Genomic DNA, 12402 nt, shown 5'->3' on the forward strand with positions numbered 1-12402 from the left:
AGCAGGAGAGCCTTCTGTTTTTGAAGCAGGCGAGTTCGCCTCCGAGCAGTGAGCTGCAAAAGCCTCTGTGCTGGCAAACGCCTCTGCCTCTCTCCCATATTTATTTCACAAATTGCTGCACAGTCTCCGGGGCAGGAGATTCCTACAATTCAGATGACAGAAACCTGAAGCCTGTGGCCTCCAAGTACTGCCACGATGCAAGAAAAGAACTTCAGCTTCACTCTTCAGGCATTCTCTAACTATCAGAAACTTGGAATGAGCTTCGTCTAGCAAGAACAGTAACTATCTCCCTTGCTGGTGACCGGAAAAAAAAAAATCTTAATGTCATTATACCACATGATTGTACTTTTACCTTTTTGAGGTTTAAAAAGATCTGATATGATCTTTCTTCATGCTTTAAAAAAAAAAAACAAAAACCACCTGAGAAATACCAGGAATGTCAAACCTGGAGCAGACAAGAAGCCTGGAAGATGTGAACTGTAATACAATACCTGTGCTGTGCTACAGCAGACCTTATATTCCCTTACACAGACAAAAAGAATAATGAATTTTTAGTAACGACATCTCTATTTCAGATGTTTAATAGTCACTAGATTTAAATAAGTAAATCTGAGAATCCTTATCTGTTCAGTCTTCACATTTGTGAACCCAGAGCTTTACAAGTTCTCCAGCCACTGTAGTTCCTCCCAGGGTAAACAGCTCATGTTTAGAAAAATAAATAAGTCAGACAAACTGTTGCAATAACAGAAAAACAAAAAATAGTTGAAAGCAAGTTTTTCCACACTTTTTCTTAAGATATCAAGGAAAAAAGGCTCTCTACAAGTAATGGTATAACATGTTAGTTAGGTAAACATGGGCAGTAAAAGATAAATGAACAACAGCAAAAATGTATGTAGCTAAAAGAGTAATTAACATGTCCTGCCTGCCTGTCCAGTTGACCTGGACATAAAAGCTAGAATAGGAAGAAAGAAGCAGCTTTTAATTAATCTTCCCCATCTTAATTTTTTAAACTTACAGCAGAAAAACTAACAAGGTCACACAATCCAAAATAACATGAATAAACAAATAAACAGCTCTTGGTCATTAAGCAGAATCTACATGTTCCCCACATTTAGAATAATTTTAAGATAATTATTTCATTGCTTTAAAATGGGCTTGTGTCTGACTGCCAACTCCATGCTTTAAAAAAAAAAAAAAAGAAAAAAAAAAGTCAAATTTACAACTCCTGTTGAAAATAAAGGCATATAAGAGCAAACTAAAATAAAACATATAGGAAATGCAATTAAATTTAATTACATTGAACACTAACATTCACTCTGCAATCATAATAAAATTCTAAAAACATTTTCTAAATAAAAAAATCCACCATAATAATCTTCTGCAGCTAAAATAATATACAATGTTTATATAATGCAGCTTTTCCAACAGAATGAAACAGATGAAAGAGAAACATGCAAGAACAAAATTAGAATATGCAATTGTATCCAATAAACTGAGAGCATAAAAATGACAATATAGTAAAAAAAAAAACCAACTTGGTAACACAAGTGCTGCAACATTTTTTGTTATTTTGTTTAATAACTTGTCACTTTATTTGTAACCAGTAACCAAGAGATGTCAGAGTAACTTCTGTCCCTGCCTGTGCTCTTGCTCTTCTGCTTCTTTTCAGTCTAGGTTAAAAAGAATCTTTTCTCCTAATTATCAACAAAGGTAACACCAGATTTTACTCATGGTGAGGTGCGCGACCTGTCAGTACAAGGCAACACTACGTAAAAACAACAACAACAACAAAAAGTAGGAGGTAAGGCCTGAACACAGATTTCTTTCAATTCCCTTGGGAATCGTGGTACTATAGGTCTTGGATTCCTGGGCAGAGGGGATCATGTTCATCAGTTACAGCAGCTCCTCTGGGCCTAAGTCCAGGTAGACTGCTTGTCTAAACTCGATGAAATATAGGCGCCATCAGGTAACAGCACTGGTCGGGGAGACTCCAGAAATGCGTAACTGAAAACTAAAAAATGAAATTAAAACACGGCTGTAGCCAAACAGCCTCTTTGTACAGGATGCAATAACGGTAAGGCAGAGAGCGTACAATGTACAGACCGCTCCTTGTATACGTTCTCTTGCTTTTTCACATACGTAATATGAAAGTTAGACCAGGCACATGAGTATATTTTAACAAAAACTGATTTTTAAGTAGAAATACATAGGAAAGAAACCACTGTGATAAATGCATGCAGCTTGAATAGGCACAACATCCACCCCCCTCCCCTCCAAAAAAAGCAAGCAATTGCCCTGTAACCCACTCCCCCCTCCCACTTCATTACTTCAAGATATTTTCAAATTAAATTTTAATGATAATAAATATTGCTCAATCGACAGCACTGGGATGTGGCGTCTAGAAGCACTGCAAGCTATTCAGGGTTGGCAAATTGTCATGTCAAACTGTCAAAGACAAGAAGAGGCAGCAAGTGTCTCTCGCCAGATGTGCATTTCCAAGTGCTTAGCAATGTGCTTGTTTTGGGGCAGCGGAGGAGGAAGGAAGAACAGAAAAAAAAAAGAGATAAAATTATACAGTCCTGAATTGAGAAGATCATTGTAACTAGGGGTCCTATAGGTGGTTTTAGGACAGAAAAGGCCTTTTACAGACTGCATACACAATCAAGCACTACTTTGAAATCATAGTTTGCAGTGGACCACCAGAACTGTCACTGAAGAATGCTCAAAAACTCCTAAGATTTTGCTTAAATTTCCTCATTATTCACAACTGTCACAACCAGAACATCATGTCTAGTATGTCTGAATATTGTGGAAAGGAAAACCAGCATAGATTTCATGACACAGACCTCCGCTGCAGCTTTAGCACCAGAACACGTTCAAAATGAGAAGTAACTTGTCTTCAAGGTGATGTCAGCAGAAACCCAGGTCTCTTCAGAATAAACAAAGAAAATGCCATGACACTACAGAAATATTTTTCTGGCAGCCTCAACCTTACACTCCAACTCTAGCTATATGTAGAAAACCACACAAGAAATCAGGGCAAGTGTACCAGACCCGCTCAGTTCAGTTTCCCCTGCACAGCTCGAGAACACCCACAACATAAAATTTCCAAACTTTACAGACACGTGGTACATTGTTTCTATGTACACCTTAGGTCCAGCTTCTGGTTTACATAGGGTAATTCAGTGTAAAAGCTTTAGTAAAAGGAATACATTATCTAAATCTAGAAAGCCGCTTCACATATGTCCACTGTTAAACTGTGTGTTAGCTTGGTAGCTTAGGAGCACAGGCATTAGGGCAGCCTCAGGCCCCGTTCCATCCTGCAGATGCCGTGCTGCCGTGAGACCCTCCACAAATTACTCCCTCAATGCTACAGTTTCTCCATCTGTCTGCTAGTGCTCAGGATTTCAGTCCCTTTTGTCTGCTGTAACTACCTGTGCTGCAACCTCTCAGAGGCAAAAAAAACGTTATACTATATGCTCATAGGGCATCTGATCCTGCAATTTTGGATAGTGGAGTTATCTGCTCTGAAATACAATATAATTCACAATTTGAGGTCCAGAATTTCTTTAGAGATGATTCAGTCCTTCATTCTTTCTCTTCAAATGCTACATATTACAGTAAACAAGCTTAGAGACCACCAGAGACCTGTGATATACTCTACCACTACTCCTGATGTTTTAAGTAACAGAACATGGAGGGACCAAGAAGCCAGAGACTTCACTCGCAGTTCGATCTCGTACATAGGCTTGGCAGGGTCATCTTCTGGTGTAGATTTTAAGAGCCTGGTTGGTTTTTTTTCTTTCTTTAATTTAATCCCTAGAGATTGTGAAGTGGTATCCTTTATTTCACCGATTTGCTGTATGAGTATAGAGGAGGTTAAATCAGTCATTTGGTCCTTTGCAGAGCAACACTAAGATCTGCGTGTTGGTTAACACTGCATTTGTGAGCCTGAAGAGACCTACCCTTTCAGTAAGAGACAAAGTTTGCCTTTTGTGCTGCCCAAAGCCAGCACTGAACTGCACACCTGGAATTAAAATCACAGACGTGACTTTCCATTTCAGACTTTCCACCCTATTACACAGTATCATGTTGAGCCTTTGCTTCTATACCTGAAGCCAGGTAAGGAAGCGCCAGACGAGGACTACAGCCTCTGGCAGGCGATGCAGAAGTTGTGCACGCAAACAGGGAGCGCTCCTTGCTCATGGACATCCCCACGTCTAACTCTGAAGACTGGGAGAGCACTGTAAAACCCACTTTGGAAACACAGCAACAAGCCAAGTCCCTATGATGGAGCATCCCAGATTCTTGGTAGAGGCTTTCTCAGAGCTTTCCGGTATTTTCCTTCAGGGTCAGTATCCTATGCACACAGCTGGACACCAGCCCTTGCAGCGAATCACCACACCAGGGCGGTGAGCTGCTGCAGACAGTGGAAAAGTTTCAGAGCTCTGCAATGGGAATGGAAAGAGAAAGCAGCTCCTTTCTTCTTAGGGAAAGGTCCAGGTGAGCTTTAAGGAAAACTCTACAAAATGAGAAGTGATACACATAAAATACATTTCCAGAGAAGTTCAATTTTGCCTGAAGGGTTACAGCTCGGCTTACCTCACTTCTGGTATCTAAAAATGTACCTGTCCAATATATTTATCACAGACTAAGTACTGGCAGATACAGGACACTGCCTGGGACCTGGCCACCCAAGGTAGAAGGCATGCAGAGCAGAGAAAGCATTCACAAAAGGCTGAACCTAAGTACTCTTCAGGAACTTGTAATGAATTTTGTCTCTCCATGGATTTTAATTATAACAATGGTGACACCCCAGCACCAGGTCAACGGGCACCTTCCCAGAAAGAAGAAAAGACTTTCTATGTACTGGAACGAATGGCTACATGAGTAGGCATGGGTCAGCAAAGCTGCTGATGTGGCAGAAAATGCCTAGTTTCACCAGCTAGCCAATAATTAAAAAAACTCAGGTAATGCCTAATGTCGCTTATACAGATCCCTTAAATGTAACCACACATGAAAACACTGCTGCTTTACAAACTGCCCTCCCTCCTGCATCAAACCAGCCCAGGGAGCTGCTAACCTGAACACAGCCTCCACCACGGTGGCTGGTTTTCAGGTAGATGGACAAATTGATCCAATTCACGGCACAGCTGGATATCTGCTAATGACTTTCCTTCGTTTAAAGGCTAATAATACTCATTGAGAAACCTAAGCTCATGGAGAAACCACACCCTATAAATCCACCCACAGCCAGAAGTGATAGATCTTGTCAGAACAAAGGCATTGCGTGCTGCCAACAATACATTCTCAACAACAACAATACCTCTCAACTGAAAGAAGAGAACAAGTAAACACTTTATTGAAAGGGGAATATTTTTTCTCTCATGCGTCAAACCATGAAAGTGCATGTCTCCCCCAGAGTTACTCATTGCTGCACTGTTGAAATGGGAATAATTCCTCATCTGCCTGATTATTTTCAAGACAGGGATGAAACTACCTTAGGATCATTTTAAAAATGCTAAAAGTGTACTACAGTCAAATGGTTTGAACTTCCACCGTACATCATTTGCAGCTGATAATGCTAATGTTATATTCTGGAGACGTGAGTCTGTCTACAAATTAATGGAAAATGTGAATTAATATTTTCTTCCAGCTAATTGCCCAGCTCGTACATTGCACAGTGCAGCCAAGCATCATTTGATCTTGAAAACTCTACTGCAAAAGTTTTCAATCACTTTTTCTCATCTGCCAAAAAACCTCAGAATTACAGGACGTATTTCATTATTGGTCTCGAGTATCAGGAAATGTTTAGTCAAGTTTCCCCAAAACTGTTATCTGTATATGCTATGATTAATTTTTTAAAAACCATTAGCTTAAAAGTACTGAAAGTTACCATAGGTGATTATTAATTTTTTTAAGTTGTACATTTCAAAGTCTCTTTTTAATGGTGATGAAGAAATACTTTTTAGCATTTGAATATTAATAGTACTAAGAAGATTTTTATGATTGATTCTTAACATGAGAATAATCTCATATATGTCAAAGTTTATGGTTAAATACACTTATCAAAGGGCAAGCTACAACAACTTTTTTTTAAATAAATGTAACTCCTGTTTCAAAATGCATCAACAAAAAGATGGAAACAGGTTGATTCAGTAGCATACAGCAGTTAAAAAATCTGGCATCCATGCTTTGATTTCAGCAAAAAATAAAATTACCGTATTTTGAGGCCTTCTTTCACTTCCTCTTAAAAATATTGAAAAGTCTGCATTTCATGAGACCATGAGCATTATCAAGGGCTGCAGACTAACAAAACATAAGATATGGACCATGTGTATCAGAAATACTACTTAGTAAAAGATTTAGTAAAGTTTTTACGGATAACTCAAGAGACAGGAGTCTTGTATTAGACAGTCATTAATGCTCCATCTTCTAAGCCAAATTCACTCAATTTCTTAAGCTGGGTCGAATGTTTTATGTCAAGTCCAATTTCAATGTAGGAGTGAAAAAAACAGGCTCCCATTTGGACAGAATGCACAAACTGACTAAATATCAATAATGATAAAGATTGACTCCAAATTAAGGTTAAGGTAACAGAAATTACATGTCCCTAAAATACAGCTCAGTACCTTATTTTTCACAGGGATGTCCCCTGCTTCCACTAGGACCAGCAGGCACCCTCAGCTGTGTTCATGAAACAAAGCTGACCACAGGTGTCTGATGAATTCCAGATAATGAATAAATATTACATGAATAAAAGTAAAATAAATATAAAAGGAAAGGAAACTAAGCACACTGGGGGAAAGATGTCTCAACTCAGTTGTGATACTGATTCTGCTAACTATTCAGAAAGATGCTAGATTCTCTGTAGCAGGCTGTGTGGTTGAGGAGGTGACATGCTGACAAGTCCAGGTTCCTGCCTGCAGAAGAAGTGGTTTAGCGACAGCAATAGAATATCAGGAACTGCTGCAAAAAAGATTCCCAGAGGATGAAGACAGTCCTCTCCCCTTGCAGATGGTGGAAACTGCAACGGTTTTGTATACATGTTATTCAGGAAAGTAACTGATTTGATCTTGACCATGGAAATCAAAAAGCCATGGAAATGGGGATTTGTGAGATTTACAGCTGGCACTTTATATACTTATTTAACCACCTCCCAGCTGGTGACCCCATAGCACACTTCTGTACACTAACATGCAGAGTTCAACGTAAAATGGTAATTTAAAAGTTGACTACCAGTTTTACCGTCCCAAATGGCAAAGCCATATCTGACCACAAAGAAAAACACTATGCAAAATTGTACGTATGCACTCTATCTAAAGGATGTAAACCAAATGACTTGATATTGCCTCAGTCACTTGCTACATCTTCTTGTATTAGTCCATTCTCCGCAGGGTCTGAACTAATACTTCTAACTTCTGTAATGCTTCAGAATAGTTTGATGATTTTTGTATAAATACCCTGCTGGAGAAGAGTTTATTATTCCTTTGAAATACTTAATTTTGCCTAGAAGAACTATGAAGTATAGACAATACTCAACCACGCATTACTGACAAGACCCGTGAACCAAACTTGTGATCTATACAGCCCAAATAAAAATGGTCTCTAATATTAAAAAAAAAAAAAAAGGGACTGATTTCTAATGAGACCCAGCACTTCCAGGCAGACTTGGAAATGCGAGGCTTTGAAGCTGTATTGCAACAAAATCAAACTCCAGCTATGCCTCCCTGCTTTTTTTCAAAAAGGTTTAAAAATATGTTTATGTATCTCCACTTCATTTTATAAATGGAGGTGAAAAAAAGTAACATTCTCAGAAAAATTTTGAAAACAATCATTTCTAAAAGGCTCTGGATCCGCAGAAGAAAAGTCTCTCACATCTCACATACTCTGGTGTTGGAGATAGCTACAGCTTCTACCCAAGAGCAGTTTCCAGGTTTATCAGTACCTGTTCAGGAGCCCGTGTATGAATTCCCAGTTCCACAAGGGACTTAACAAGGCAGTGTACAAGCAAAAGGACAGCCTGGGAACACGCTACATGTCTAAGAGATGTATCGCACACCATCAGTCTACAGTGACTTAACTTCAAAAGTCTGGCCAGTGACATGTCACATAGATTACTTCAGAATACTTATTCATTGCTAGAGATAGGGAAGCAAGATCAGAAATCAGTTATATCAGTATTTAACACAGTAAGTAAGTAATTTTACAAGGGATGTAATCTCATCAATTATTTTCCTGTGGCTCAAGGCCCTGAAACTTCATTACGAGAAATTAGGGGCTTCTACTCTACAGTAATTTACTTGCCTAAAATGAATAAATCAGTAAGAGAATACTATGCCTTAAATCATCTAGGCTGTATTTGTAGACATTCAGTTCTTTGATGTCTTCTACTTTATTTTATTACCTAGGAATTATCAGAGATGCAATTATTGTAATACCTGAAACTGTCATAATATGTAATTAGACCATTTACAAGCCAATGAATCACCATATAATCTGTACCCAGTATAAACCGTGACATGACTCATCAATTTGATGTGTCCGTGTTCTGGATGTTTCTTAGTTTTCTTTTACAAAATGGTAAACGCAGTTCACACTTCTATGCATCACCTGTAAAATTCTTTTCAAAGAATTTCAAGAAAGGGTGGCAGCTAAAATGCAGTTCAACCCACTGCAAGGCCACTCTGAAATGTAGTGTTTGAGCACACAGAATTTCACAAAGGTTTGTGCAAGCCACTCACACTCTTACAAAGTTGTGTACCTTCTCCTTGGGTTGACAGTGTTGCAATGCTGAGAGGAGCAAGGCAGACACTATTCAAGTAAATTCCCAATATGGCTTCTGAAAAGGCACAAACTGTGTTTTGAGCTTCCTACTATCTTTCATTCAACTTGTTTTCTTTTTCAAATATAATAAAGATTTTTTAGGTTAGCCTAAGTCCTTCCGATATGTGGAGGATCTCTGTTGTTCAAATGCACTTATCTAGAAACAGTTCCAAAATAAAGAAAACTTTCCTTTCATCATTTATAAAAACATAGCATCAAAAATATGAAAAAATGCCATAAAAGAGGCTACAAAAAAGTAATTTTCGTTCAATTTAGGTAGAACAGATTCCTTTAGGTGAACAAAAATCTAATTTAAATTACTTCTGTCTTTCAGTATTCACAAATTAAATTATACTGAACTGTCCAATTCAGGGAAAATTGGATTTAATCAGTCTTGCCTGAACTATGACAGTTTTGCTTTTTCAACTTCTGGAAATGCATAGCCACTAGAGGTGCGGAACAAGGTTTGATGCCTGCAGGGAAGGTATGAAGACTTAACAAATTTAAACGGTTTGGCTCTTTTAATTGGATGACAGACACAGCGTTTCTAGGTGTGGAGGAGGCTGGAGGCAGCGGTAGGGCATGGACACTCAACAAAACAATACCCAGAATAAAAAGGTTGCAGAACTGCCAAAGCAAACAATGAAGAATAGTATGAAGCTGCACACTAAATTTCAATTCATTTGTGATTTAAACCAAAATAATCATTGTTTGCATGGTATTATATACTAAAAAATGTGATTCCATTCATTCCACACACTTCCACACATGTGGAAGAGTGAAGGTTTTGACAGCTGTTGGACATAAAACAAACAAGAGACTCCGAAGGCCAAATGTTGCAGCTCTTCCCAGAGTTCAGCTGATGCTCAAATTCCAAGAGTCCAGTCAAACTGAAATTTCCTTACGGATATATGAGCCTTCACCACTGAAAAAAAAATAATAATGTGGCACTTCCACCCTGCAAAATTCAGGATTAACTATGAAGAAAAGGCCTTTACACTTCCCAGCGTTTTTCAAGACTGTAGGATAGAATGAAAAATAAAAGTACAGTAGAAGATCAGAGTCAATAACATGAGAAAAGGGATTGAAATTTTGTTATGCCAGCTGTAAAGCACTGCAATATTACGCTTTAGCTGAAAACACACAGCATTCAGTTTAATGTTTAAGTTAAAATCAATCTGGGGTCACTCTATCCCCTATTACTACACTAAGTATTTAACAGTCTTAAAAAAAAGTTAATCATGCCAGTCTTTCATCGAGATCATCGTGAGGTATTTCCTTCTGTTCACACATTTATGATTCTACGATGGGAGCTAAAAATAAACCTTCACACACCACTTTGGTACGGCCCAAAGAGCTTCCCGTCTTATTTAACGCGAGGCAATCAAAACACGAGGAAAAGGAATGAGGCGAATCACGTTACACCGATAAGGTAACGCATCTTTCAGCGAAGCACAACACCTTGTACAACTGTTCTCATGTATTAGTAAGTCAGTAAGACTCACAGGAGCGATCCACTTGTGACAGGTTACGTGGCAGAAAAGGTGCTTTTGGGAGGACCTCGGAGCGCGAGGGACCATCGGGCCCGAAAAGCCTTCACACGCACGGGCAGGTAACCGGTCCTGCAGTTGAACGCGGTCGGTAGAAGGAGCGCGTACACTCACGTCAGATTACTTTTTCTGTCCGACATTTAAACTGCGAGAGCAGAAACGACCACAGCGGAACTCGAGCAACACCCGCCCGCGGGCGGCCTGCCGGCGCCCTGCGGGCCTGGGCACCCTCCGACAGCCCCGAGGCAGCCCGCCCTGCCCGCACCGCTGCCCGCACCGCTGCCCGCACCGCTGCCCGCACCGCTGCCCGCACCGCTGCCCGCACCGCTGCCCGCCGGCGGGGGCGGGCGGCCCGGCCTCGCCCCCGGCAGAGCGCCGAGGCAGCGCGCATGCATAAAGGTCGAGGCTTGACAGTTGCGGGCCCCGCCGACACGCACCCCTCCTGCCCCCGGGACGCCCTCCCGCGCCCCGAGCTCTCCGCCTCGGCGGAGCGGTCTCTCGCTGCCCCCGGCGGGCGCGCCGGTTGTCCCCGCTAGAGCGGCGGCGGGACTTGTTGCTCCTCGATTTCAAAGCGAGCCGCGACTCAACAGCGGCGGCGGCGGCGGCGCCGCGGCGGCCGGCGGGAAGGGCGGGAGGAGGGCTCAAGCGCCGCGGCCGGCCGGGCCCGCGCCTGCCCGCCCCGCGGCGGTGGCGGCGGCGCGCACTCACCTCCGCTCCGCAGCACGTTGACGGCTCTGGGCGCCGCCATCTTGCCCATGTGAGGCGGGGTCACGTGGCCGCGGGCGGCAAAGCCGGGCCGGCGGGGCGGACGGGGGGGGGGGGGGGGGGACGACACAGCGCTGACTGCCTCGCGCCGGGCGCGTGGGGCCGCCTAACGCGCGCGGCGGCCGCCGCCCCCGCGGCTGTTGGGGGCAGCGGGTCGGCCGGGTCCGTTGTGCGCGCGCCGCCTGAGGCGGAGGCGGGTCCCGGCAGGTGAGTCCCGTCCCGTCCCGTCCCGTCCCGCCCCGCCCCGCCCGCGGGTCTCGGGCAGGTGCGTGGCACGCCCACCCCCCCCCCAGAGACGTCGTCCGGCGGCTGTCACCTCCGCGCAGCCCTCTGTCGCTGCCCCGTAGCCCTGGCGGGGCGCAGCTCGTCAGGCGGCGGGCGCGGGGCCCGGCTGCGGCTGTGGCGGCGGCGGCGGCGGGGCGGGAGCGCCCCCTTCCCGCCCTTCCGCGGCGGGGAGCGGTTTGCGGGTGGCGTGGGGCACGGCAGGCTCTGCCACGGGTGACGGCCTTCAGCTGTCCGTGAGGAGCCGCGCTGCCGGTAGTGGCAGCCTCGGCCTGCCCTACGGTGGGAGGCAGGGCGGCCTGCGGGTGGTTGTTGTCCTGCAGGACTGCCCAAGTGCCCTGCTCCGTCCTCTCCCTCCTGCTCAGCTTCGAAACGTGCCCAGCGGGCCTGGAGGCTGTACTCTCTCCAGCAGCGGGAGACGCGACAGTGAGGCGGCTTTTCCCGAGGTGGGACTCGGTCTCAGAAGAGTTGCAACCACACTATTCCCTGAGTGCTGGAGCTACCTCACCGTTTCTTCCCCTTTCTTTAAAAAACAAAAACAATCCACAACTTTTTGTACTTTTGTGAATAGAAAGATGATCTACTCTTTATGAACTGAGTTTCTGCTGTTGTATTTGTTGCCTATGCAGAATCTGAAGGCTAAAGCGTGAACTCTAAAAGTCAAAATTTTTTCTAGCTAAACTCATTATTCCATCCTTACAACCAAACTTCACACATTTAGAAAAGATCTAAAAGAGCACACTTTTCAGTAGAGCAGCATCTTTCCAACCTTTTTTTGGTACAGGTATCACCGTACCTTAAAAAAATATCCAACGACCATCGTACGCAGTGTTGGTGTGGTAGGTTTCATCTTCAGTCGAATAAAAATCAAACTAAACTTCTAATGTCCACTTATAATTTTTATTTTCCATCATTTTGTTTCCTTGCCTGTATGAACAATTAAACACATTTTGAAATTATGTTCCTATGGCTCATCAGA

At 43.0% G+C, this 12402-nt stretch overlaps 1 protein-coding gene across 1 annotated transcript in view; it reads right to left on the bottom strand.

Annotated features, from left to right (window-relative positions):
* Positions 1-11284, bottom strand: part of METAP1D (methionyl aminopeptidase type 1D, mitochondrial) — a 51112-nt gene extending 39828 nt beyond the window's left edge. Inside the window, exon 1 of the mRNA XM_075028446.1 lies at positions 11085-11284. Coding sequence (XP_074884547.1) covers positions 11085-11133 — 49 coding nt within the window. The 5' untranslated portion in view covers positions 11134-11284. The remainder of the gene's footprint in view (positions 1-11084) is intronic.
* Positions 11285-12402: the final 1118 nt, after the last annotated feature.

Source organism: Buteo buteo, chromosome 5, assembly GCF_964188355.1.
Source record: "Buteo buteo chromosome 5, bButBut1.hap1.1, whole genome shotgun sequence".
In the NCBI taxonomy this organism is placed as follows: domain Eukaryota; kingdom Metazoa; phylum Chordata; class Aves; order Accipitriformes; family Accipitridae; genus Buteo; species Buteo buteo.